Source organism: Panthera tigris, chromosome A3 (genome assembly GCF_018350195.1).
Source record: "Panthera tigris isolate Pti1 chromosome A3, P.tigris_Pti1_mat1.1, whole genome shotgun sequence".
Taxonomy (NCBI): Eukaryota; Metazoa; Chordata; class Mammalia; order Carnivora; family Felidae; genus Panthera; species Panthera tigris.
Window position 1 is genome coordinate 72485382 of NC_056662.1, and position 27570 is coordinate 72512951.

Sequence of the window (27570 nt, forward strand, 5' to 3'; positions counted from 1 at the left end):
TTGTTTTGAAAGGGACAAGGTGAGAAATTCCTCATTTCTTCACAGCAAGCAGTTGGGATTGTCCAACTCACTCAAAAGTGGGTGGTTTTAGGAGCTTGAAGAAAAGGAATAAAAATTAGAGGGAATGATGAGAGAGTTGACTGAGTTTTAAAGACATGTGGTAGCATATTCACATCAAATTGCTCAATCAAAACCCTAGCTAATAATGACCAAGGATTGACTGGGAGCCTGGTCCTCCTGTCAGTACTCTGCCTGTATTGAATCATCCACACCTCAGAACAACCTTAAGAATATTTTCATTTTGTGGGCAAGGGAATTGAGGCTCAGAGAGATTAGGTCATTTGCCCAACTGAAACAACTACCAAACTGGTGGAATAGGATTCAAACACTGAACTAAGGCCTATGCTCCCAGAGTTTGATGGTTAGAATAAAACCCCGTAAGTGTGTGGTGTTTAATACAGTGCCCAACAAATGCCTGGCTCCCAAGCAGGAGCTCAGTTAGTTACCCCACTTTTGGGTTTTCAACCCACTCTTCTCATTTATTTACCCACCAGTTCTTACTTCCCAAACACACATACCCGTATTTACACACTTCACTATTGTTACCATTGTAGGTGGGTAGATAACTAGCTATCAAACTTCTATTCATATATTCTTCCTCATAGGAAGGACTTAAACTCACATATGTACAAATGAGTCCAGGAACCAAACTCGGCTCTCTCTACGTTACTCCAGGTAAATGTAAACTAAATACATACTCACTAATACTGGCTCTGGGTTACAAAACATACGCGTATGCATTCCCTGGTTATACAGCCGAATTCAACTGAATAAAGCTTCTTCTTTTCCCATTATCCAGGCAAATGCAAGAGTTACCATGACTGATGCCAAAGACTTTTTTGGCTCTGGTAGTGGAAACTGGGAAGCAATGGTGAAATGAGGTAAGAAAATCCGGGGCAAGAAGGTGGACCCAAGTCATCAACTGCTCTTCCCAGGAACTTGCTCTTTTTGGATAAGTGCTACTCATCCCTAATCCAACCTGCTGCCATAGCCTACAGCCCCCTCCGCCTGATTCTGAACCCCACTCAGGCTGGAGCAGATGCATACACCGCGGGGAGCCTCATTTGCAGGAGATGAGTGTTCCCTTGCTCTATTTTAATGCTTGCTGCCGGGTCGGTGAAGGAAGATTTGCCAGAAATCACGGAGAAGCGCGACAGCCAAGCTTTCTCAAGCAAAGACTAGTCAGCCCACAACAGCGAATCATGACTTGCACAGTATTTAACGGTTCACGTAAACAAGTTTCTCCCCTGCCTGCGTGCACTTTTGGAGCCAGCTCCGGCAGACGTGGGCAACGCCGGGGAGGCCTCCTGCGGGGCTCGGCGGGGACGCAGGCGGTGCAGTCTCCGGCACCAGAGCCAAGGGCCACGGGGAGGCTCTGGGAACCGCCCTTCCCGATCCCCAAGGACAGGGTGGGCCTTACTAAACACCCTGCTCGGCCCGATAGCAAAGACCAAGTTCAAATACAAAACGTCCTGCCTGGGGCGTGTCCGCAAAGGCCGCCCAGAGATCCGGCCAGCAGCCCCCACCGAGCCAAGCAGTCTCTCCCGCTAGTTTGCGGAGCCGAGCCGGGTTACTGCGCCTGCGCGCTCTGGCTCCGCCCCCACGCCCCTTTCGGAGGCCTAGAGCCTGGAGGCCGCCGTCGCTTAGCAACGCGGGCGTCACAGTGGCGGCTCTCCACGCACCTCTTTCCTAGCAGGGCTTAGTGCCTGATCTTCGCGTGAGGCTCCTCGCTGCCTCGTGTCAGGCCGTGGGAGCCCATGGAGGGAAAGGAGGATAAGCGGCAGTAAGTGCTGGGGTTTGGTTTTCTATTTCCCCTTACAAAAAATATTTCCCTCTTAGGGGACGGTGAAGTGAGACCCGAAGGGGGTGGGGGGGGGGGTTGGTTCTCAGGCCATCAAAGCTTTTCCTCTTCCATCCTACCTCTCCTTTCTAGTAGTTGAGCGCTGACAGTGATACTTTTTAAAACACGCTGTTTACTGGGCACCCACTGTGTGTCAGGCACCTTACATGCATTACCTAGCCTAAAATTCTTCAAGTCCTGTCGAATCATCCACTCCTTCTCATACCCCACAACTAAATTATTAGCAAATCCTGTAGGCCTTATCTTTAAGATATATCCAGAATCCACCACCTCCACTATCATCCCCACCCTGGCCCAACTACTGCTAGCATCTCTTACCGGGATGTTGTAATGTCTCTGCTGCTCTCCTTGCCTCTGCAGCGTCCTCAACACAGTAGTCTGGTCTTTTTTACAACGCAAGTTAGATCACTCTTCTCCATTGGCCATTGCAGAGTGAAAGCTAAGGCCTCTGCTGTAGCCTATGGGACCTGCACAACTGCCCCTCTTCCTTTATTTGGTCTTTTCTGCTGCTTATCCTCTGACTCCAGTCTGCTCCAGCACATAGGCCTCCATGCTGTCATCTGCAGTGATTCTCAAGTGTGGTCCTCCAGCCACATCAGCATCAACTGAGAAGCGATTAGAAATGCATATCCTAGGGGCATAAGCGTCTGACTTCGGCTCAGGTCATGATCTCAACCGTCTGTGAATTCGAGCTCCACATTGGGCTGTGTGCTGACAGCTCAGAGCCTGGAGCCTGCTTCGGATTCTGTGTCTCCCTCTCTCTCTGCCCCTCTCCTGCTCATGCTCTGTCTGTCTCAAAAATAAATAAAAACATTTAAAAACATTTTTTAAAGTATATCCTTGCAGGCTCCCCACCACAGACTTACTGAATCTGAAATTTGGGGTTGAGCACAACAATCTGGATTTTAACAAGACCTCCAGGTGATTCTGATGTACCATAGATTCTGAAAACTATTGACCAAGGTGTTACAGCTTAATATGACATGGAGCCAGGAGTATTTGCTCTATGTTTGTCACTAAACAATGGTTCCCAAACTTTAACCTATATAAGAATCTCCTGGAGAGCTGGTTAAAACAGTTTCCCAGGAAACCTGCCTCAGGTTGGGATGGGGCCAGTGAATTTGTACTTCTAACAAGGTAACAATTTATGTCAATACAGCTACTCCTGAGACCACACTTCGAGAAGCACCACCTTCGAGAAGGACAGGTGCTTCTGCTGCAGTATTTTGGCAATTACAGTTCACTCTGCTAGAATGCTCTTCCTCAAATATCCTCTTAGCTTGTTCCCCTCTTTCCTTTTTTCAGTTGCCACCTTCATAATGCAGCCTCCACCCTGTCTAAAAATGCAGGCTCTCTCCCACATACATACACTCCTTTTCCCCATTCCCTGCTTTATTGGTGTCCTTAGCAGTTAATGCCATCTAAAAGACTGTATGTTTTACTTATTTGCTTTCTCATCTGCCTTCCCTCACTAGAATGTAAGCTCTGTGAGGGCAGGAAGTTTTGTTTTGTTATTCCTTTATCCTCGGTGCTGTGAACAGCACATAAGTCAATAAATACCTGTTGAAAGAATGACTTATTCAACGTTATTGTCACATCTCTCATAATAGGTATTCTTTCCCTTACCATGCAAATGAGGAAACCAAAGCTCAGATAGTAAATGGCAGAGTTGGGATTCCAACCCAGGTCTTTCTTCACTGCCCATTAGTGTTTTTGTGTTTCCTTCTGGTAAGAAATTACTACAAAATCATATAGTTCATGTTTATGTGTTAATCTATAGCTACTCACATCACAAATACTTTAGTTGAACGAATGCATACATATGTAAGCATGTAGCCACAGTCCTTTGTTCAAGGACCTGATGGCAATACAGGTGTACTGCTGAGTTACAACCATGAGAAGCAGATAGAAAAAACTGACATCAGAAGTCTATAATAAATCAATCATGACCTTTAAACAAATACTTCTGTCTCTGGAAAGGTAATAGAAAAAGCCTTATAAATTATTTACACTTTATCAGTAATCAATTTTTCCAGACCCTTTAAAGAGGGCAATTTTTGTTGGGATTCAGGGAACTAGAATCCAAGGGTGCTGAATATTGTTTGTATGTGTATTGGAGTGGGGGTTGGGAGTATACAGCTACACTCAGCCAGACTGAAAAACAATTCCAGTTGGGGCACCTGGGTGGCTCATTCGGTTAAGCATCGGACTCTTGGTTTTGGCTCAGGTCATGATCACTTGGTTCCTAGAATCAAGCCGAGTCAGGCTCTGAGCCTGCTGGGAATTCTATCACCTTCTCTCTCTCTCAAAATAAATAAATAAACATCAAAAATAAAACAAAATACAGATGCACCAAAAATATGCAAATATTATCATGGCAGTCCATTTACCTGTGATGAACAGGATGCTTCCCCTCATAGGTGGCTATGTAATGATGAATGAAACAGTCTTTTCACCTTCATGGAGCTTACTGACTAGTAAAGGATATTTATAGTGCTTACCACAAACAAATAAAAATCTAGGTACATAAATTATAAATTGTGTTATGAAAGAAAGTACTAAAATAGAGACTACATAGGGCAGGAAGCAGGAAATCTAGGAAAATCCTCTGAGGAGATGGCTCATAAGCTGAGACCTGATTGATAATGGACCAGTCCTGCAGGGAGCTGGGAAAGAGCTGCCCAGGCAGAGGGGAGAGTGTGTGCAAATGCCCTGAGGGGGGAAAACTTGTGCTTCCAAGAACTGAAAGTAGGCGGGCCGTCTGGAGAAGAGAGGGGAGAGAGGTCTGAGTGCCTTTGAAGAGATTAGTTGGGGAGCTGGGTCACATGGCCTCAGAGCTATGATAAGGAAGTAATATTCACTGTAAATGCAATGCAAAGCTATTTGGTGTTTTGTTTTTGTTTTTTAGTTTATTTATTTTTGAGAGAGCGAGAGAGACAGAGAGAGAGAATCCCAAGCAGGCTCTGCACTGTCAGCATGCAGCCCCACCCGGGGCTCAGTCCCACCAACTGTGAGGTCATAACCTGAGCTGAAATCAAGAGTCCGAGGTTCAACCAACTGAGCCACCCAAGTGCCTCTTCATCTGGGGATTTTAATTCAAAAGATGGACCCAGCCTTGGTTTGAAGTTAAGGTAGAGGTTATATTTTAAGGGCCAAGACTAAGCAGAATTACTGACTTTCTCTGTAAGTTTGGAATCCTATTTATTCATCTTCCATGGGTCAGGGCTTTGAGTTTAAATGCTTTTATGTAAAAAAGTATTCACATTCATCTATTTCATCCTTACCATTTATTTTCCCAGTATGTGAGATTTTAAATTACTGCCTTTTATAATGTCTATCACTCTTTATTTCAAAGGAGAAAAATTCTATAAATTCTTTCTAAACATTTTTTAACATTTAAAAATTCAATAACGTTCATTTTTTTGGTACCAGTGTAGTTATTAAAAGCAAAAAATGATGAGATTGAATTGACTGATCTGATCTCTATACAGTGCTCTTTTCCTGAAAAGATAAATTATAGTGGTCATTTGTAGCTTTTATAGGTTTGCCAAGTGAACTTTTAAAGTTAAAAAGCTGTCCTTGTCTGGGTAACTGATTTTTACTAAGTAACTTTTAAAGAAGATGAATTAAGATTAGCATGTAATTTAGCTACATGAATGAAACTGCAAACATGATCTGTAACGTTATCAAATCACTATTCATTCTTTACTCCAAGCAAATCCAAGTCTGTATGCTGCACTGGTATATTGTTATGAATAATCATTAATAACACAAATCCCTTTATCTCTTACATGAACTGAAATGAAAAGATACCCGTCCATATTTTAATACTCCCTTATAACTATTAATAAAACCTAAGTTGTCTTGACTGATACTCGAAATATATTTAAATTTTATTTTATACAGTTACGACACAGTATGGAAATGCTCACTGGGATAAATTATTTACTATTTAATTCTGTTTTTCAGACAGCATAAAAAAATAGAAGATGCTGGTATAGAGTATGTAACTGAAAAAGAAGAAGAAATCAAATATGACGAAAAACCCGGGAAAAGTGTACAACGTTCAAAACCATGTGTCGGGAGAGGACGTGTATATTATGCAAAATTCATTCATACAAATGCAAGAACGTTGAATGAACCAGTTCCTTACATAGATCCCCAAAAAGGGCCAGAAAAACAGGTTGGATGGATGTTCCTTATATACAAATACAGATTTAGATTCAGAAGCTGTTTTGCAGGATAATTTAGTCACAGACTACGTAAAGGATGTGACATAGCTCAGACTAATACTTCTTATAATCCAGTAGTTAAAAGCAGTAACCTGGGACTATTCTTACAGATAACTGTCACATACAAACAATATATAAATAAGGAAGGAATCCAAATAATTGTTTTTCTAGATTGGGTCAGATTATAGCTACTTAGTAGTGCTTGGCAGATACTGAAGAAATCGATAATATTGTATTTGTGTCACATATTCTAAGATAAAAATTTCCCATGATACTCTGTATAAAATAATAGCTACCATTTATTTAAAGTGTATGAAGTGCTAGGGATGAGCTAAGTGTTTATATAAGTTATATAAGTTATATACTTTAATCTGTGTGATAGTTTCTAAGAGGTACTATTGGATAACATAACACAAAGAAGTAAATGAAGATATCTGAGATACATTACAATGTTACAGTTGTGTTTCTGACCCTGGACTGTTGGTTTAGTCAAAACACACTTTTATTCACTGTTATACTAAATATATTCCATTATCTTTTTTCTTTAAAGTTAGGCTTGTTGAGGTATAATTTTTTGTATTAGTTTCTGTTACTGATGTTACAGATTACCACAAATTTAAACACTAGTTTAAAGCAACACCAGTTTATTCTCAACATTTCTTGAGCTCAGAAGTCCAAATTTAGTCTCATTGGCTATAAGCAGGGCCGGTTCCTTCTGGAAGACCTAAGGGAAAATCCAGTTCCTTGCCTTTTCCAGCTTCTAGAAGCTGCCTGCATTCCTTGGCTCGTGGCCCCTTCCTCTTCAAAGCCGGTAGCATGGCATCTTCAAATCTCTCTGATTCTCCTGCCTCCTTCTTCCAAAGATCCTTGTGATTACATAGGGCCCACCTAGATAATCCTGATAATGTCCTCTTCCCAAAATGTTTAATTTGGGAAAGCTAAACATCATACCTGCAAAGTTCCTTTTGTCATTTAAGTTTATATGCAGTTGTGATTTAACTTACAACTTAAATGGAGATTTCTTTTAATGACCTGTCTTCACCTCTGTAACATCAAATATTCTTGTCATAAAATACATGGCATGCCAGGACACTGTATGTGAATGGGAGATCTTCTTGGGGCAGGAATTTCTGTAGTCAAATATGCTTTAATGTCATGTAGTAAATCTTTACATGGGCAGTTTTAAGGCTATTTTGTTTTATAAACAAGCAATTTGGGATTTAAAGATATTGATAGTCCAGGCCTACACTGGGGAAATAAGTCTAGTGCGTAAATCCAGGTTAGTGAAGTTCCCATGTTTCTTACAAAGTTAATGAAAGACTCTCCTGAGCTTTTTTATTCAGGGCTGAATTAAAACCCAGCTGTTAACTGAACCCATCCTTACCTTGGAGGTACTAAGAAAAGAAGTCAGTTTGAGAAGAGAGATATAAAATGTAAAAATCTCAAAAATTAATCCAACTACTTTTCTCTTACTCCTAGTTTGTAGGTGTCTTGGAAGCTGCTGTCAAGATTGGGCAACAGAGTAGCAGAGTATTAGGATTCTTGTTATTTGGTGCTAAAGGCTACATGAGTCAGAGGCCTGTAAGAGAGGGTAGAGGTAGCGTTAAAGGAAGGAAGAGGATTCATAGGAAAGACTGCTCCTGGGTATGAGTGAGGAGGTACAAAGGAAGAATGAAGGTGCATCCCAGAATTAAGAGTGAATGTGATTTGGGCATGGAGTGAAGGCAATGGTCCTATTTAAAAAACAGAACAAGAACCTTAAGTGTACTCAATTCCACATACTTGAGTAATGCTCGTTTCACAGATCTGTACACTTTGTTCCTTTATTTAAGATGACAAGTTTCTTCTTAAAGGTTAGCTGTTTTTTGTTTGTTTTTAATTAACTGGTTCGTAGTAGTACTGGCTTTAAAACAAAGATGAAGAAAATAAAGTTGCCTAATGTTTAAATGGACTGCTGTCTTATGTATTTTGCTAAGATAATATCTTACGAACCTAACACCAGGTTGGTTGATTTTACTTATTTACAAGATATTTAAATGAAACAATCACACAGTTCGACCTAGGGACATAAAATTGGAGCTGCCAGAAAAAGTAAAAAGGAGCTGTGGCTCAATCACTTTCAAAGAAAACAGTTTGGTGGTCTTGTGTTTTTAAATATTGGTATTTTAGTGGCCCTTGGTAGCTCAGTCAGTTAAGCGTCCGACTTCGGCTCAGGTCATGATCTCACAGTTCTGGAGTTCGAGCCCCACGTCGGGCTCTGTGCTGACAGCTAACAGCCTGGAGCCTGCTTCAGATTCTGTGTCTCCCTCTCTGTCTTTCCCTCCCCCCGCTCACGCTCTGTCTCTGTCTCTCAAAAGATAAACATTAAAAATATATGTATTGGTATTTTAAGAGATTATGCTAGTTATTATTTTCAAAGTTTATGTTTCAGAGCATTAGCCCTGCCTATGTACTCAACAAAATAAAATTCCAAAGTCAAATACATTTTGGAAAAGCTGAATTTTTAGATCTTAAAACTTTACAAATCACATTTGTACATAAAGGCTCTAAGAAATCCTGTGATAAACTTATTTAACTTTACTTCTCCCAATATTTCCCTAATTTATCTAACTTTGGAATCTTGTTTATAACACCTATTAATACGCTAACAGAACTGGTATCCCAAAAACACAATTCAGGAATAACTTTTATCGGTGACATGACCTGCTTAAAAAGAGGTATTGTCAGCACTCTGGGTCTCCACAGCAAAATGGAGAAGAGCATAGCTACGGTGTAACTCCCAGTGTTTCCCATAGCACTTCATTTTGTTAAAGCCATTGAACTCTACCAAGAAAGCGTGTGATTCTCTAAAAGCTGCTGTCAGAAGTCTGCATTTCCCTAGGAACCCATGAAGCGCGATTTTGTGATCTCTTATGAGCAGCCATCTTTGCCACACTGCTGCCGTGGAGGTCTGCTCCCCACCTCTTGCATTCTCTTAACCGGCTTCTCCAGGGTGCCCCCATTGCTTTTACTGCTTCTTCCCCAAAGATTCTCCCTTAATTTCCCAAAGAATGAAAAGTAATTAGTGTCTCCTAATGCACTTCTGAAGGCTTAGGGATAGCAGTAATATAACAAAGATTGTCCCACATTGGTTTCCAATGTGGCTAAGGAGCTCACAGTGTAATGGCCAACAGGCCTTCCAGGGGTGGAGATTAATGGGAGCCCTCTCCTCAGGAATCTCCAGATGTCTCCTTACCATGGAGCTCCAATGACTGTGATCCTGGGGCGGCAAAGGAGGCAGGCCTTGGGCTAGAAGGGAAGACATCCTCCTTTCTCTGTATTCAAAGTTTTGAACTGACAGCAGCTATCCTGTTAGGCAAAACCCCTTCCGCAATCCACAAAAGATGGACTGACCCCTGAAGTTCAGACAAAGCAATCACAGTAGAGGATTTTTCCTGGTTTGCCTTGTTTCATCATAAATAACTCATGTCAACCCCTCACCATCCATTTCAAGTGATGGTCCACAGAGCCGTAAATTTTTATTAGTCTTTTACTTCAGCGTGAGGCAAAGGGGGGAAAAAAAACAAGCTTCCACCTATCCCTTTAATCTTATAATCTCTTATGAGCAAATGTTGGACCAAAATGGTATGCACATGTGCATGGGCCCATACACACTCTCTCTCTTCCAGGAACAAACCAGACTTTTCAGGCAAAGGGCAGGCTCTCCAGAAATAGAAAAGAGAAAAACAGCATTTTTTTTGAACTGTAGGATTTCCTTCTGCTGAAGTGAAGATTCATCCAATTTATGACACTAATCAGAATACCTCCACCAACTCTGAGGTCTTCAAATCATCAGTCACACTTTGGGAGCCATTGTTCATTCTTTGCTTTATATTTTGTGAAACTAAAGAGACCATTTTGGCAAAGTTCTAAAGTTCATGCTTTAAGGAGAACTTTTGCATTATACTCTTGTTCAAGAAATGATTGAATGCTTCCAGGCATGTCCTAGCAGTTTGTTTTTCCCAGAGTCAGTTATCCAGTAACCTGGGTATTAGTAAAATAAATTCCTGATCAACAAAAGAAGATAATACACAGTGTGCTCCTTAAAACCTTTTTACAGAAGATCTTTCTCAAGATACTTACTTAAAATCTCTTTATTGTTACATTGTCACTTCTCAAATAAGTTAGGTAGGTGTGTGCTTATCTGGCTTTGCATGCTACAGCTTTTTTTTTTTTTTTTTAGAGTGAGAGAGAGGGAGCACATTAGAGTGCACGTGCAATGGAGGGGCAGAGGGAGAATCTTAAGCAGGTTCCATTCTCAGCACAGAGCCCTATGCAGGGCTTGATCCCACGACCCTCGGATCATGACCCGTGCCAAAATCAAGAGTTGCACGCTCTACTGACTGAGCCACCCAGGCACCCCTCTACAGAAGATTTGATAAAGCAGTGTAGCACAGAAGTTAGAGGCATGCAGAGATGGGGGCAGGGGTCTGACTTGGACAGCTGTGCTGCCTGCTAGGGATACACTTTGGGGAAGTTAATCTCCCAAAAGTTTTCTCATCTGTAAAGTGGGTATATCTACTTGCAGAATCGTGACAAGGCTAAGGGAGAGAAGGCCTATAAATTTTAGACCTCGGGGCATAATAAGCACTATGATAATTGTGCAGTGGAGGAGGGCTGCAAGAAGCAGGCATTCTGACAACAGTTAGATATGACTATTTTCAGCCAGATAGTGAGAAGACACCATCTGTTTAGTAATCTGTTCTAGAATTCCCAGGATCGACATCAAGTAGTCTTAATTTTGATAATTCACCTTTCAGCTCTTTCTGAAAAATGAGGTATTAGCCCATCTCTTCTAGTCTCCAAAATTCCCTACTTCCTAAATTTCTTTGATCTCTGCAATCTTATTCATTACCCCTGGTTACAATTTGTTATTGGCCTAAAAACCGGCACTCATTTAAAGTTGCCAAGGGAGGTCTAGCTCTCTCTTTAATTAGTCAGGGCTCAGTTCCCTCTTAGGTCCCCGTTCATCCTGTCTTTTTCAGTTTGAGGATAATTCACTTAACGAAGAACCTAAAGTTGAGTAGCTCTGACTTTCAGCTCTGAACTGTGTACTCTTCTCCAAATTCTTAGTCCTTCTGTGATTTTTTTGATGTAACAGATTTTTTTTCTCACAGAAAACCCTATTTTTTGCTGCCTTTAGCATATTTCATGAATTTCTTCTATCTAAGCTTCTTGACAATCTCCTGACAAGTTGACTCCATGAAATTATTATTTTTTAAAATTTGATACTGTGTACCTCTTTTACACATGCCTGTCTTTTTAGAAACTAAGCTGGGAGCTGACTCCCTATGGAGCCAGATAGATGTTTTCAAATGCCTCTTACTTTTTATATCAATGTAGCTTCAATTGCACTGTCAGAATTTTACTTATTTGAATCTCATATTCATCCCCCTTGAATCATATTTTTAAAGCCTCTGACTATAACATCATGGTTGATTTTTTAAAAGCCTGATCTCTTTCCTCAAAGCCCAAGGTAGGTGTCTGATTATACCCAAAGTTACTTTTGTTGTCTAATAATATCCAAGAACTCCTGGTTGTCACAGTTGTTTTCTCTCAAGGTTGTCTCGGGTCTAACTGATCAACTAGATTTAAAAAATACATATTTAGTTAGCATTAAGTGGAGTAACGGTTCCCCTCACTGTTTTCACAACTTCTAAGAGATCAGATTGTAATATGTACTAATGGAGAATCGATCAATTCTCCCTTTCCTGGGTACCTAAGGCAGGTTTTACCATCAAAAATTCAGTAACATTGGAGGTATTTTTCCTTTGAACAAAGTTTTTTTCAAACTGAGGCATTAGTGAATTATAAATCAATGTGGGTTGCAACTAGCATTGTGAAATGAAATAGAAGAGACAAATGATAAAATAGAGAAATAGTCAAGCATATAGTAAGAATAAGTGTTGTCTTGTAAAACTTAGTTTTATGTATGTGTATGCATTGTGTGCTCTTATATGATATGAGGTATATTTCATGCTGTTGATCACAGACTAAAAACTATGAAAACCACCATCTTAGATGATAATACATTATTTGTACTTTCATAATGAAAAGTATAGAACATAATTTTTAGATTAAATCATATATACACATGTATATACATATATATAATAAAATGGTAGTACAACATATAGAAATATAACTACTTGGTTGATTTTTACCACTCCATCTGTTGATAGAAAGTACCTTAAGAATTTAGTAGCTATATTTTAGCTAAAAGTACATGATAATTCACTTTTAAGTACCATTTAAAAATTTAAGTCCTTGAAAAAATATACTTATTCCTAGATTTCAGAATTCCATTTCGTACTAGAATATCCAAAAGCTTATTGGATTGAATTACTAAATATTCACAGATATCAAGCAGCACATGAAAATGTTCTACAGTATCCAATTTTGTGTTTCCAATTTTTTTCCCTTAAAGGGTGACTGGTGGTCGCACAGTAAAGGAATGGAACACCCCTTCCAACCACCTTATGACACTAAGAGCACCCAGAGGAGTGACTTTCAAAAACCAACATGTCCATTGGTTTTGCCAGTCAAACACAGCAAGTTGCAAAAGCCTTCTTGTGGAATAGGTAAGGTTAGCTATGATAAAACCTCTTTCCCACTCTCTGAGGTTATTCCGCTCTCAAATTAAAATGCATTACATGTACTGGCACCTCCTGAACAAAACTAAATGAAAGAAAAACCCAACACGTGTAGAGATGACTGCTGTGGAGGCAAAAACTAAATTTATAAAGTTGAACAGATCTTTTTAAACCACAGAACTCTTAAAACTCTTATTGTAAACATAAGCATAATGCATTCATTCCAAGAAAAAGAATAAAGAATGCTATGTTTTCCCCACTTACTGACCACCTCACTCTTTTTCCAAGAGATTATTTCACAGGTATCCCACCACACACTGTAGGAAATACTATTAACATGGACCACTAAAACATTGTCAGATATAAAAGTTATTTACCTGACAGTATCATAACAATAACCTAAATCTTTCACATTTAGTCAAGTGGTATCTGTTTCCTACCCTATGTCTTAGTCATCTCTACTGCTGAAGTAGATTTAGTAAATGTTAAAGAAATGCAAGACCAAGTCAAAACAATATAAAAGTTCATAAGCTAAACTTCAAATAATTTTCTGAACATGACAGTAGACAACAAAGGATTACTTTTAGTAGTCAACAGGCCTATTTTAGCCTCTGTGATCTGGCCAGTGTAGTTAAGATACAAAGGGCAGATAGACTGAAGGTCAGGATATTGGAAAATAGTCATATTCAGCATGATTTCCACCTCAAGGGTGGTAGTTAATGGAGAGAACTGTTAGATAATCTGTAACATGGTCTGTCCTTTAGAAAGGTAATGAAGTTTTCACTTGTGATTCAAGATGGCAGACTGAACACAAAAATCTGTCTCCCACCTCCCAAGAGTCTATTCAATGACAACAAAGCAATCAACCCATAAAGATGAAGAGAATGGAAAGAAGAACTTTCTGTGGTGTGGGAAGGAATGAAAACTTGCTGATAGATTAAAGAGAGCAAAGAAGCAATAGCTTAGAAAATATAGAGGGAAATGCAGCAAAGAGCCAATCTGCCTGACAAAACCCCAAAGTAGCTGTAGGCTCAGTCAACAGGCATAGCAGAAGGCAAGAATGAAGGGGAAGGGGACAGTCCAAGGGTTACTTAAAAGTCTATCTTTTATTTATTTATTTTTTAAAAATTTAAATGTTTTTATTTATTTTTGAGAAGAGACAGAGCATGAGTGGGAGAGGAGCAGAGAGAGAGAGGGAGACACAGAATCCGAAGCAGGCTCCGAGGATCTGTGCTATCTGCACAGAGCTGACGCGGGGCTCAAATCCACAAACTGTGAGATCATGACCTGAGCCTAAGTTGGATACTTAATCAACTCAGCCATCCAGGAACCCCAAAAGTCTGTCTTTTAAATAACCACTCCAGTCGTGAACACTCTTCTCTATGCCAACATTAAGACTAGTTGAGCCCAATGTCTAAGCCAGATGTCAACTACCACACCAGTTATTTTTTTTGTAATTCAAGTTGATCTCCTATCCTAGTCTTAGTTTAAGAATGGACAGCCAAAGTACAATTATGCAAAATTATTCTTTTAATGTTTACAGGGTAAAGTCAAGGAATTATCACAGAGCATAAAACAACCACAGCAACAACAACAAAATAAGAAAAATATGAGAGAATAAAAGTAAAATGGAGTATCAGTCTGGGAGGTCCAACTTTTCTGGAGCTCCAGAAAAGCAAAGAATAAAAAATGAAAGTGGAGATAATTATCAACACATAATATTCATTGAGTACTTCCTATTTGCCAGGCACTTTATGGAACTTTCTAAATATTTCCTCATTCAATTCTCATACCAGCCCTCTGGAATATATTAGTATGGTAATATTATTAATACTCTCAATTTTCAGAGAAGAAAGCAAGCACAGGGTTTAAATTGTCGAAGGTTACATAGCAAATAACTGCTATTTGAACTCAATTTGGAATTCAGTTTGGACTCAGTAGGAAAATTTCCCCATATAAAAGAGAGGCATTGGAAGAGTCTAGAGAGTGCTTCCAAGTATGAAGAGGAAAAAGATACAAACTATACACCGTTATGAAATTGAAAAGCAACAACTATAAAAAGAAGATTCTATCCGTTCCCATAAAGAGAAAGAAAAATAAGTCACCATCTAAGAAATAAGTATGGAATTAAGCAGCACTGATGCAAAAGCACAACAGAATTTAGGTCTTCAAAGTTTTCAGGGGAAAAGATTTTTTTCCTTAGGAAAGAGGATTTATTTCACACTGATACTACAACCATTCTTTTTCAAGTGGCACCAGGTATTGAACGCACTGAGAAAGAAATGTAGTCCTAGCTCAATATTTGGCCCTTAAGTGAACAAAATTCACATAATTATATCATAAACACTATTTCATAGTTTTCAGCTTTTAGCATCATATAGACAGAATATGGAAATACTAAATGTGGTTACAGAACAGAATTGTGTTATTAGCCTTACCAAGAAAAGCACATATCCAGTTGATAGAAGATGGGAAGTATAAGAGAAAGGTGCTAATATCTTATTTAACATGAGTATTCAAGATACTATCCTAAACGGGTGAATCAAGGAACAGAAGTTTAAGGTTGAAGTCAAAAGAACTAGAACAAATTTATCTCTCTAGCTCTGGCCTTTCTAGCTCTGCTGAACTTTGAACTCCTATCTAGCCACCCACCTAACATCCTTTCTTGGATAGCTCATCTCCTTTCAAACTTACGATGGCTAGAATAGAATCATTCATTTTCTCCCTTCAAACCTATCTTTTCAATAAATCCCACTTCTATTCCCCCTCAAGTTTTGATAACCTAGGAGTCATCCCCAAACTCTCTACTCTCTCTATCCAATCCATCAGCAAATCTTGACACCTATATCTCCAAAATACACTCCAAATCTTCTTACCAATGTCGTACAGCTTCTGTTTCCCCGCTTCCTCTCTTTCTCCTCCAAAATGTTTTCCACACCATTGTTAGAAGGATCTTTTAAAAACACTCATGATATCACTTTCCTCCCTTAGATCCTCCAGTTACTTCTCATGGTTTGTAGAATCAATTTCAAATTCCTCACCATGGCCTACCTGTCAGTCTAATCTATGGAATCAGTCTGTCTCCTATTGCTCATGACATCATGATGGGGGATTTTGAGAAGGGGCATGTAACTCAGGACAAGGAGGCAGAAAATGTTCTCTAAAAGTCATGGTTGTTTCTAAACCAATTTATGCCTGTGTACTTGTTATTGTATTTCCATAATTTAATATTCTTATAAATCAAAATCTGAGTACTAGAAGACTTTCTATAAAACACTCAAAGTTGAATACTTTGGAAAGGCTTGCCAAAAGGTCCCTAACTTTTGCAAGTGCTAATTAGGTGTAGACAAAATCACTATAAATAAGAGGAGCTGGAGTGAATTTTTTAAAATCTTAAAGGATTCTGTACACATTTCATTTCAAATGTGTCTTTAACTTTCCAATCTGTTTTAAAGAAACAAACTAGAAAGGATATATTAGCGATGTGGTTTGTGACAGAAACACAAAGTTCAATTCCAGTCAATGGATACTTCTGCAAAGGAAATGCATTGGCATTCCAACAAAAATGTGGTGAATGAACTGGTGAGAATAACTAGTATCTAAGTTTGGTATTTGTAATTTTCTAGGAGTCTTTGTTTTAACTTTTTTGGTTAAGTAACCAGTCAAGTCCTGTTCTTTCTCATAAGGAGTGGTTGCTTCTACTCTGGTTCAGTATGGGACATGGTAGAAGATGTCACCAGAGAGCTAGGCTTTGTTCTAGAATGACCAGGCAAGGCCCAGCCATTTCATAAGAGATGCCCCCAATGTCAGTACCTGTGGTTCTGTTCTGCCAAGCCAGTCTATTTTCCCAGAGTGGAATCCTCCAAATCTCTCCCTGGAGAGGGGAACAAAAAATCTGGAAATTTCTCAGATAGTCCTCTCTTTGCAACTTCACCTTGTACCACATCCCGTGATCCCTGCCCTTGAAATATCTAATACCTGCATTTTCTGAGCCTTACTGGGACCCCACCCCATCCCCATAAGTACTTAGTTTCCAGCTTTTTGTGGTCTACTCAAGTTAATTGCCACTTAACCATCTGCTTTCCGGCTTCCAAATTTGTTAAGATCTTTTTTCTTCTTTGGTTCTCTTTTTTTCGAAGGATTGAAGCTCTTTAAATGTCTCTACTATCATTGTACTGGTGTTTGGGGAGGAAATAGGGGGAAATGCACATTTTGAATTTGCCATGTTTAACTGGAAATCATGGTCACTTTATCATCATCCAACACTCACTCTCTTAGAATTTAATACTGATTTAGCACTTACAGTAGTTTAATTGTAGACTCATTACTTAAATTTCATCATTTTATTTACTCAGTTCATGAAGTGGGAATAATAATCCCTACTTTGCAGGATTGTTATGAGAAATAAAAATATGTGAAGCGCCTACCACAACGTACTATGTGCTATGTTGGTACATACTAGACAACAAAGGAAGCTATTTCTATTATTAATTTTGCATTGTACTAAGTTATGTGTTCAGTTGGAATTTAGCTTTGAAAACAGGTGTGGAAGTCTCTCTTTTCCCTTTCCCCACCCTCCCTCTCCCTTCACCACCCCCCTCCTACTCCTCATTCTTCTGTTTCTCAGTTCTTTTATTGGTATTTCTCATTGCCAAATTCTTTACTGTTTCCCAGATCATAGTACGATACCCAGACACAACAAATGTTTATTGATTAATGATAATTACATACTATTCAACAGATTAAACTAAAGACATACTGTAATTTAAACTAACATACACACTATAATATAGGCCTGCAATTTATTCATATTTTAGATGGTGTTTGGGTACTAGTGAAAAGGGTTTTTAAAAGAAAATATTTTAGTTTAGCATTTTAAAATGTGTATATATACCAGTTTGTATAATCCAGATTTGCATATATATATGTATATATATGCATGTATATATATGCACATATATATATGTATATATAAACGCATACAGACATAGAAAATGTGTATGTAAACATGCATAATACCAATTAAAAGTCATCTCCTGGTCATTCTGTTCCATCAGCCCACTTAATTACGCTTGGTCTTTGGCATTTCAGCAATGTCATCTTGTGCTGATAATGAAAGTGCCCTTTATTCTTGTACTACCACACAATTTCCTGGCCGCCATCCATGGTCATTTCAACAAATGGCTATGCTCCATCATATCTGAGTCCCTGTAAGAATAAGTGTTCACTTTGGGTTTTTTGTAATAAAACTTTATAAATTGGAAAGGCTGATATAATTTGTGAAGGAAGTCATTTACACTTAAATGAAACTTTGGCTGTTTATCAACCGTTTGCTATTTTAATGTTTTTCTTAATTGAAATTCAGATTATCATTAAAAATAATTTTCTAAAGTAGGATTTATTTTGTGTTGCTTTATTTGTCCCAAGGTGTAGCTTAATGATTTCTTGCCATAGATACATTCAAGTTTTTTTCACTGTATTTTGAACATCTATAGTGTTATTTTTTACATTAATAATATTTTTATATAAGATCAAAATAAATACCATTTAGAAGAATGGAGTTTCTGATAGAAAAATATTACTGATGAATGTTTTTTAAGCAGACACAAAAAGTTAAGATTTCTCAAAGTAAAAGCTGCTACATTCCCACCAATACAAGGATTAAGTTGTGTGTTTGAATAAATCCTGGCTTTGTTGATAAAATATAGACGGCTAGACACCAACTTGTTTTGTGGATCCTTGTTTAGAAATTTTCTATTTTAATTAGATCAAGTTTCCAAGAAACAGAGAGGGGATTTCAAACATTCTTCATGGACTTTGCCTTATGTTTCGTAATCCTCATATAACAAGGCTTCTTTTAAGTAATTACTTTGGGTTCAATTTGAATTCTGAAGTAGAATAACCACTAAGAACTTGAATATCTTCTTTGATGTTTTCCTACTTAGATGTTCTTTACTATTGTTGGTTTGTTTAAAAGTCTCATATATATGCATAAATGCATATGGTAGTTATGTCTAATTTTAATAGATATAACGTCTGGGTAAGGAATTTCTCTGATAGCTCAGATTCCTTTCCTCTCCCTTTATTTATTAGTCCCCATAAAGAAGTGTTTTTTTTTTTTAAGTTGTTATTTTTGAGATTCTGAGAGGTTCTAGATCACTACTTAAAAGATAAGTCATTATAATTGACTTAATTGACTTCCTTCTGAAGTATTTCTGTTGCTTAATTGCATAACAAGTCACCCCCAAATTTAGTTGTCTCAGACAACCATCATTTTATTTACTCATGATTCTGTAATCTGGGCTAGGCTCAGCTGGGCAATTCTTTGGCTCATCTTGGTGGTGGGCACTGCTGTGGCTGCATTAAGTTGGCAGGTCATCTAAGGACTAGATTCAGTTAGGAGGCTGGAATGACCAGGCCTCCCTTTCTACATGTGGTCTCTCCATGTGGGTTCTCCAGTAGGGTAGCTGAACTTCTTACATAGCAGCTCAAGGTTTTCAAAAATGCAGAAACAGAAGCTGAAAGGCTTTCTTAAGGTTTATGCCTAGAACTGGCAGAGTGTTACTTTTGCCACGTCCTGTTGGTTAAACCTAATCTCAAGTCCAGCCCACATCCACAAGAAGGGGACTGTACCAGGATATGAGTAATGGGAGACCAATAAACTATGGCTATCTATATAACAGACCACCACAACATCCCTAAATTGTTCTTCCCATGATAGTGTAGGAGTAGCCAACTCTTCACTCTTCTTTTGTCAGAAAATGTCTTTAAATTGCCCTCACTCTAATGAGCGAAAGTAGAGCTGGGTATACAATTTTGGGTTTGTGGTTATTTACCTTTTGTACTTGGAGGATATTATTCCATTGTCTTCTGGATCCTATTGTTACATCAAATCTGCAGGAAATCCAATTGTTAATCCTTTGAGAGTAATATGTTTCAGGATAAGATTTTTAATATTTAAAAGGGGACTTTGTATATAGAAAGAGTTATTTATAGTTACTTATGATTTAAATTAATATCCCAGATTTAATATTACAAATGAAAAATATTTCTTTCCTTAAGCCTTTAATTTTTAAATATTGTTTCGCTGTCATAGCAAGGCTCTTTGTTTGTAAGGGTTCTGTAGAGGTGGGGAGAGAAGCACGAAAACTGGGTAAGTTAAAATGTCACTTTTCTTAAATAAATACTCCTTGGGTTGTTGTGAGCTTTTGGTTAATATCTAGAGTTTTTTCATCTTAAGTTTATTTATTTATTTTGAGAGAGAGAGAGTGCATGCAGGGGAGGGGTGGAGAGATTGAATCCCAAGCAGGTTCTGCACTGTCAGTGCAGAGTCTGTTGCGGGGCTCAAACCCACGAACCATGAGATCATGACCTCAGCTGAAATCCAGAGTCAGAAGCTTAACCAACTGAGCCACACAGATGCCCATAATTTCCAGAGTTCTGAGAAGTTTATTTTGATTCTTTTTGTCAGAGTTCTCATTGCTATTATGGAGGAGCAGCTTTTCAAAGGCTCTTATTCTGCCATTCCCACTGATGTCCTATACCTTTCAGTGTTTGGGTTAAAAATGTTTCCACTATTTATTATTTTTGTCTGGCATGCTGTTCACTGAACAGGAGTCCTAAACCTCGATGTAATCAAGTTTTATCAACTTTTCACCTCTGGATTGTGCATTGGGTATTTATGAAGAGTTTTCCTATCTTTAAGTCACAAAAATATTCTACATTTTCTTCCTTGCTTTTATAATTTTACCTTCCATAAATATGTCTTTAATCCTAGAGTCTGTCTTTATGTTAAAAATGTTAAACAGTGTTAAATAGAGGAGATATTCTATTTTTCTCCATGGAGAAGTATCCTGGATGCCATCTACTAAGCAATCCATGTTTTCCTTGTTGCTTTGGACTTCCTTACTTGTATGTTATGGTTCTCTTATGGGTCTGCCTCTGAGCTCTCCATTATGTTCCTTTGGTTAATTTTTAGGACTTGGATCAGTACTAATGTATTTTAATTTTCTGAATTTTTAGCTTGTCTTAATATATGATCAGGAAAATACCCATTCTTTGCTTTTCCTTTTCAAAATTGACCTATTTATGGACTTTTATTTTTCCATTTAAACTTTGGAATTTATGACATTCTTCAAACTATCCAGGTAGAATTTTGATTGGGTTGTGTTGACATTATAGAGTAATTTAGGAAAATGGTCACATTTATAGTAACCTACTATCTCATCCTATCTAACAGAATGGGAAAGTCTATTCAGACTTTCTAAAAAAATTTTTTTTAATGTTTATTTATTTTTGAGAGAGAGAGAGAGGATGCACAAGCAGGGGAGGAGCAGAAAGAGAGGGAGACACAGACTCCAAAGCAGGCTCCAGGCTCTGAGCTGTCAGCACAAAGCCCATGCAGGGCTTGAACTCACGAACTGTGAGATCATGACCTGAGCCGAAGTTGGACACTTAACCAACTGAGCCACCCAGGCACCCCTATTCAGTTCTATTTTTATGTCTTTAAGAGAGTTAAATTTTTTTTCTCTGTGGATGTCTTGCAAGTTAGTTGTTAGTTTCTAAAACCTTGATATTGTTCAGTTTTTGTTCCCACAGAGAACATATTTTTTGTTTTCTTATCTAGTAGATTATGGTTTTGATTTTTATACACTTAACTGCTTACCTTCCCATATTCTTACTCTCATACTTTGTTGATTCTAGTGGTTTATCTATTCAGGTAATCATGTTACCTACAAATAATGACAGTTTTTACTCTTCTTTTGCAATCATTTTACTACTTTTTTCATATGTATATATATAAAATATTCTCCAGTATCTCCATTAATATGTTAATAAACAGTAGAATTTTAGTTCTGAGTTGTTATGGGTATACTTATTTTTTTTTGTTATTTAGTCCATGTCTTTTTAAAGAAATAAAAAAATTTGTTATTTTCTTCTATCTTATGTACTCTCCTTGATTTATTTCTATTCTTATTTGAGTTCTTCCTCTTGGAATTTTTTGAGGTTGATCTGTTTTATGGGGAAATAGTCTGAGGACTTACTTGCCTCCCAATATTTTTTTATTTTGGCTTCACAGTTGAATGACTGGTTGGTTGGATATAAAAATTCTAGGCTTGAAATTCTTTTCCCTTTAACATTTTAAAAATATTAATTATTATCTTGTGTCCAAGATTGTTGCTGTGAATTTTAATATAGATCTGCTTTTTCCTCCTTTGTAAGTAATCTACTTCTCTTTTTCAAAGCATTTAGAATTTTCTTTGCCCCAGATAATCTTATATTTCTCTATAAAGGGTCTTGGATGTGAGTTTTTCCTTATGTACCCTACAGGATTGGGAGGAGAGTGAGGCAAATGAGAGACCCAGGGAGCAAAACTTGATGAGGGACTCAGTCCCAGGACTATGCAAATGCCTCCTTCAATTTTACATCCCATGGGTCTCACTTGCCTCAACTTACTCCTGGACCTGCCACCCTGCTTGGTAATTTGTGAGCCCTTTCAACCTGAGGTCTTTGGTCTTTCTTTAATTCTTGGATATTTATCATTTTTTAAAAATAGGCTCCAATGTGGGGCTTGAACTCATGACCTGAGATCAAGAGTCACATGTTGCACTGACTGAGCCATCCAGGTACCCCTATCATCATTATTTCTTTAACCATTTCCTTCCCTCTGTTTCTTTACTTAGGTCTCCTGAATTCTACCATCCATTCTTTTATATTTTAATTTCTTTATCCTTTGCTGCTACCTTTGGGAGAGTTTGTCTTTCTAGTTCATGAGTCTTTATTGATCACATCTTTTTTAATTTAGCTATTACATTTTCTTTGATTTCTGATATTTACATGATTCTTTTTATTGACCTCTTCTTGCTTCATATTAATAATACCTTCTGTGTCTTTGAGGATATTTTTTATGCTTATTTTAAATTCTTGGAGAACCAGTTCCAATTACTCTGCCTCACATAATATATGTTTTAAATTTTGTTGTCTTTCTTTATAGTGTCTGTCTAGTTTATCTTAGGTCATGTTCCTCAAGGGGTCAACAGCCCTGTGGGGGGAAAGTCTAAGGACTAGGGTCTGGCTTTGTGTGCCTCCCAGTGAATTTAAAGGAAAGAAAAGGAGGGTGAAGCTGGAGAGTGTCAGACCCCATAAAACCAATTTTGACCATTTCCATTTGCTGTCCCTGTACTAGGCCAGTTCTCTAGTCAGAACACCACACCTCCCCCCCCCCTTACTTTAAACTCTTATAAAGAGGCATCACAAGAAAAGACAATCTCTTAATGTTTTCAACCCTACCAGTACTGATGGTTTCTGGGGAATGGTAGCAGAACAAACGCCTAAGAGGACAGCATGCACCCATTTTCGTCAGCTCCTTACCTGGAGGGATTTCTGTCCTGTTCGAATGTTACTAAGTTGACAACAGATGGCTAGGTAGTTGCCACCAGTTTCTTGCCCCTGAGGCAAGCAATGATCTTCCCAAGGCAATGTGGGGGGAAGTCAAGAGCAGGTTTTGAGACCTCTTTCCCACTTATTCTCTCTTACCCAAACCTGACCTTCCTACCATCCAGCCCAAGCTGCCACCAACCCTTCACACCAGCCCACTAAAGCCTTTGGGTTTCTCAGAGTTGATAGTTCATCAGTCCTGCTTCTTCTCCCTTTCATGGTTTCCTCTTTCATCAAGATGCAAGACCCTCTCTAATTTGATCCAGCATCTTTCAGTTCTGGAATCATATTATTATCTGCATTTTAGAGAGGAGGGAATTGAATTTCAGTGAAGGTAAGTGATTTGTACACCACTAGGAAATGTGGTAGGGCTAGAATTTAAGAACATGTCTATCATATCCCAAAGCCCATGCTTTGGACACTCCATTAACCCCACCAGATGAATCACTGAATTTAGAGCTGTTTCATTTTTTTCAAGAAGTTATCAAACTATGTTTCTAAAAACACTAATGTTCTGTGAGCTGGACCATGGCATTCACCCAAAACCTGGTAGTCTTTTCCCAACTGGTAGAAAAAAATATGTGTAAGTTATGGTTAGAATTTTCTCAATGTCATAGTTGCCCACACATTTTTAATAACTCTTTGGCACCTGCTGTTCCTTAGTGCACTAACAAATCCTAAAAAAAAAAAAAAGGTAATGATTAAGAAGAAATGCATTTTGAGTAACTTACTTCAATTTAAAATCAAGAAAATTGGGGCACCTGGCTGGCTCAGTGGGTTGAGCATCTGACTTTTGATTTCAGCTCAAGATGTGATTTCATGGTTCATGGGATTAAGCCCTGCGTTGGGCTCTGTGCTGACAGTGGGGAGCCTGCTTGGGATTCTTTCTCTCCCTCACTCTCTGCTCCTCCCCATTCATGCTCTCTCTCTCTCTCTCTCAAAACTAAACTTAAAAAAAAAAGAAATCAAGAAAATATTATCAGTTAGCAGTTTTTCCCTGGTAATGAGGAAAGATTGCCATTTCATATAATGTAATATGTAAATACTTAAAGACTCCTCATTCCTGCTAGTAAAGTTAGTTTATATCAATGTCTGAATTCTGAATTGAATTCATGAATGCTTAATAAGTATGAATTTACTAACATATTTCTCCTTCTTATATATTCTCCCTAATTTTAAAGGCAAGATTTTTAAAAAATTAAATTTCATTTTTTAACAGTTAACACACATGCATATGATACAAAATTCAAATAGCACAAAAGTATATACAGTGAAAGTGAATCCCCATTCTGTCCCCGAGTCACCTAATTCCCTCCCCCTGTAGCTATCACTTTATCAGTTTCTTGAATGTTATTCCAGAGATGTGGTAGGTGTACATAGACTCTTATGTATCAATTTTTTATAAAAGGGAGAAATTTTTAATTTTTCCTTGACATAATTTTACCTCACTAAACTGAGAGTTGCTGTGACCCTTTTATAACCTTGTGTGCTAAAAGTAAAAATAAAATGAATTTTAAGAGTTATTAAAAATGTAAAATAGAGAGAGACCAATATAATGAACCCCCTATATACCATTCACCCAGCTAGAAAGATTATTTAAAAGTGATTTTTAAAAGGTTTAACACTCTTACAAGTTTTCAGAATGTCTGTCAATGGGAAATGAAAAGAATCACGTGTTCAGCTACCACTACAGCAGCCCTGGGGTTTTCCAGTTCATTCTGTTAGTGCTAAGTTGGGAACAACAACTGCATAAATTTCTCATAGCCTTTCCAGTAGTAAAAATATAAGTTGACAAATGATTTGTTCTTACACTTTTCCTAAAATTTTGGTTGGTATCTGGGCAAGAAGCATATCTAAAAGACTTTTTTTTTTAAGTTTTATTTATTTACTTTGGCGGGGGAGGGGCAGAGAGCAAGGGAGAGAGAGAGAATTCCAGGCAGGTTCTGCACTTCAGCGCAGATCCAAATGTGGGTCTTGAACTCACAAACCATGAGATCATGACCTGAGCTGAAGTCAGATGCTTAACTGACTGAGTCACCCAAGGGTCCCTCTAACAGACTTTCAAAGCCATTATTGCATTAATATTAGTTTTAGAATTTTAGTAGTAATATTTAATATTAGTTTTAGAATTTAATGATTCACATATGGGGTAAGTTGATTGTTTTGATTTGGTTCTTTTCATGGAGAAAGGATGATGCATCCATTATATTTATCCATACCTAAAAGAATTTACTTTTATTACAATTGTTGATAAAGCATGATTATGAATATTGATTATATTTCCACATACAAATCTAATTTTTGTCCTGACTTCACACAATCTTTTTTTTCGCTCAGTTCCACTTGCCTCTCCTGAAGCATCAGCAGAACTTCAAAAGAATTTTATAGAACACATCTCTTATTTACATCAATACGATTCTAGGAAAAGTCCCAATGAGCCCATCCCGGGAAAGGTGAGTATTCAGAATCAATTATTTAATATTTTAGGATGGGACAGATTTATGGCAGAATGTTAAGCCTTCTCAAGTCATAACCATCTTTCTAAAAGTCTATTTAAACAAACTAGCATGGCTGATAGGATAAGATCTCAACAACATGCCATGGTTAAAACTAAGGAATGATGTCAGAATTTTGGATCACAGTCTTTGGAGTTTGGTTTAAATTATTGTAATCATTCACTTGAGGTAATATCAAAGCAGTTTGATAAGCTTTTGGATATGCTCATGTGGGTGTGGCAGGGGAATGCATGTAAGATTTACAAAGCCAAACAGCAATGTAATAGTTGCTGGATTTTTTTCCAACTGCAAATGTTTGTTTTCATATTTCACCTTAAGTCTTTTGTTGAAAACTAACAGGCATTTGGGATACAGTCACAAACCCTTAGGTCTATGAACCACAAGTTGCCCTATAGAGCAAGAAATGAATTTGATATGACTGGTCTTAAACAATCCAACTGATAGAACTGTTGAGAATGAGAAATGAGATTCTGCTTCTTTGACTTTCTGTGTTTCCTTTCTCGTTTATTTTCTGGCATGCCCTATGTTATAAGTGATTTAAAAGTTTCACTAATAATGATTATGCCGCTGTCTTGGGTTTTGGAGTCAAGTGACAGCCAATGAAGAGGCAGAGAAAGAAGTACCTGCCTTGCCAGGACTTGAGCTAACACATGAACTGAGTTCCCAGCTGCATCTTCCAGCAACTTGCGTGCCCTGGTTAATGTCAACTTTGTTTTCCTTTCCAGCGACATGGAGCTTTTGTGCAGACAGAGATAAAACCAGGGAGTAGGCCAATAGTTCCTACGGGAACAGAGGTATTACGGAACGCTCCGGGGTCATGCTCATCAGAACAGTCCAAAAAAACAGAGAAAGGAAACTCAGCGGAAAGCAAAATGATCTCACCAGGTCTCTGCCGACAAAATTCCCCAGAGCTGTTAGAGACTGAAACTCACTTATCAGAAACAGACGTCAGAGGGGCAGCCAAGGCATGCCCCAGAAGTCCTGAGAGAAGAGAGAAGCCTGCAGACACCTTCCAAATAACTGCAGTAAATGCTCTTCTCCCCAGGCATGATCCTTTAAATCCACCAATAAAAAGCCAGAATAAATCAGGATAAATTACCTTCTTCAGATGAAAATCTAATCCTTGGAATGTAGACAAATTTCAGAATCACCATACAAGCCCTCACAGTTGCTTTTTCTGTTATCAATAAACTAAAGAAATTCAATTCACATAAATGGGAAAATGAAAAAAAAAGACAATTAAAATACACCAGAATTTAAGAGTGGTCTCTAATGAGTGGTGGGCTATGAGACATATTTTTGTGCTATATTATTTATAAACAAAACAATTTTGGTTTGCATAAAAATGAACATAACTGACAAATATAATACTTTTAGAGGAGAGGCCCTATGAGATAGTCATTCTCTGGGATCAAAGCAGGGTTGGATTTTGGTTCCACCATGTATGACTTGTGTGACCTTGGGTGAATTACTTAACCTCTCTAGACTTCAGTTTCCTTGTCTGTAAAATCAGGATAATAGCAACTTCTCAAGGGTTAGTGAGCATGAGATTATGCACACTGATCGGTAAGTGACCAATGTAATTACATCATCACTATTACTATAATTAAAATTTCCATTTAAGGATAATGTTCTCCTATAACCTTAAATTTTCCTCTTTATTCTTAAACTTTTAGTCCCTCTATATACAATTAAGAGTGTGAAAAATCTAAAAACATTTCTCCTGGTACTAGTTACACATACACACACACACACACACACACACACACACACACAATTAATTCAAAGACATTTGGGTACCTAGAATATAAAAATACTTCTTACATTGTTTG

At 37.9% G+C, this 27570-nt stretch overlaps 1 protein-coding gene across 1 annotated transcript; it reads left to right on the plus strand.

Moving 5' to 3' along the window:
* The first annotated feature begins 1734 nt into the window (after positions 1-1734).
* CA3H2orf73 (chromosome A3 C2orf73 homolog) lies at positions 1735-27011 on the plus strand. The gene is made up of 5 exons (XM_042981391.1): positions 1735-1843; positions 5891-6104; positions 12620-12773; positions 25560-25675; positions 26464-27011. The coding sequence occupies exons 1-5, from the start codon at positions 1818-1820 to the stop codon at positions 26830-26832; spliced, it is 879 nt and encodes a 292-aa protein (XP_042837325.1). The 5' UTR covers positions 1735-1817; the 3' UTR covers positions 26833-27011.
* Positions 27012-27570: the final 559 nt, after the last annotated feature.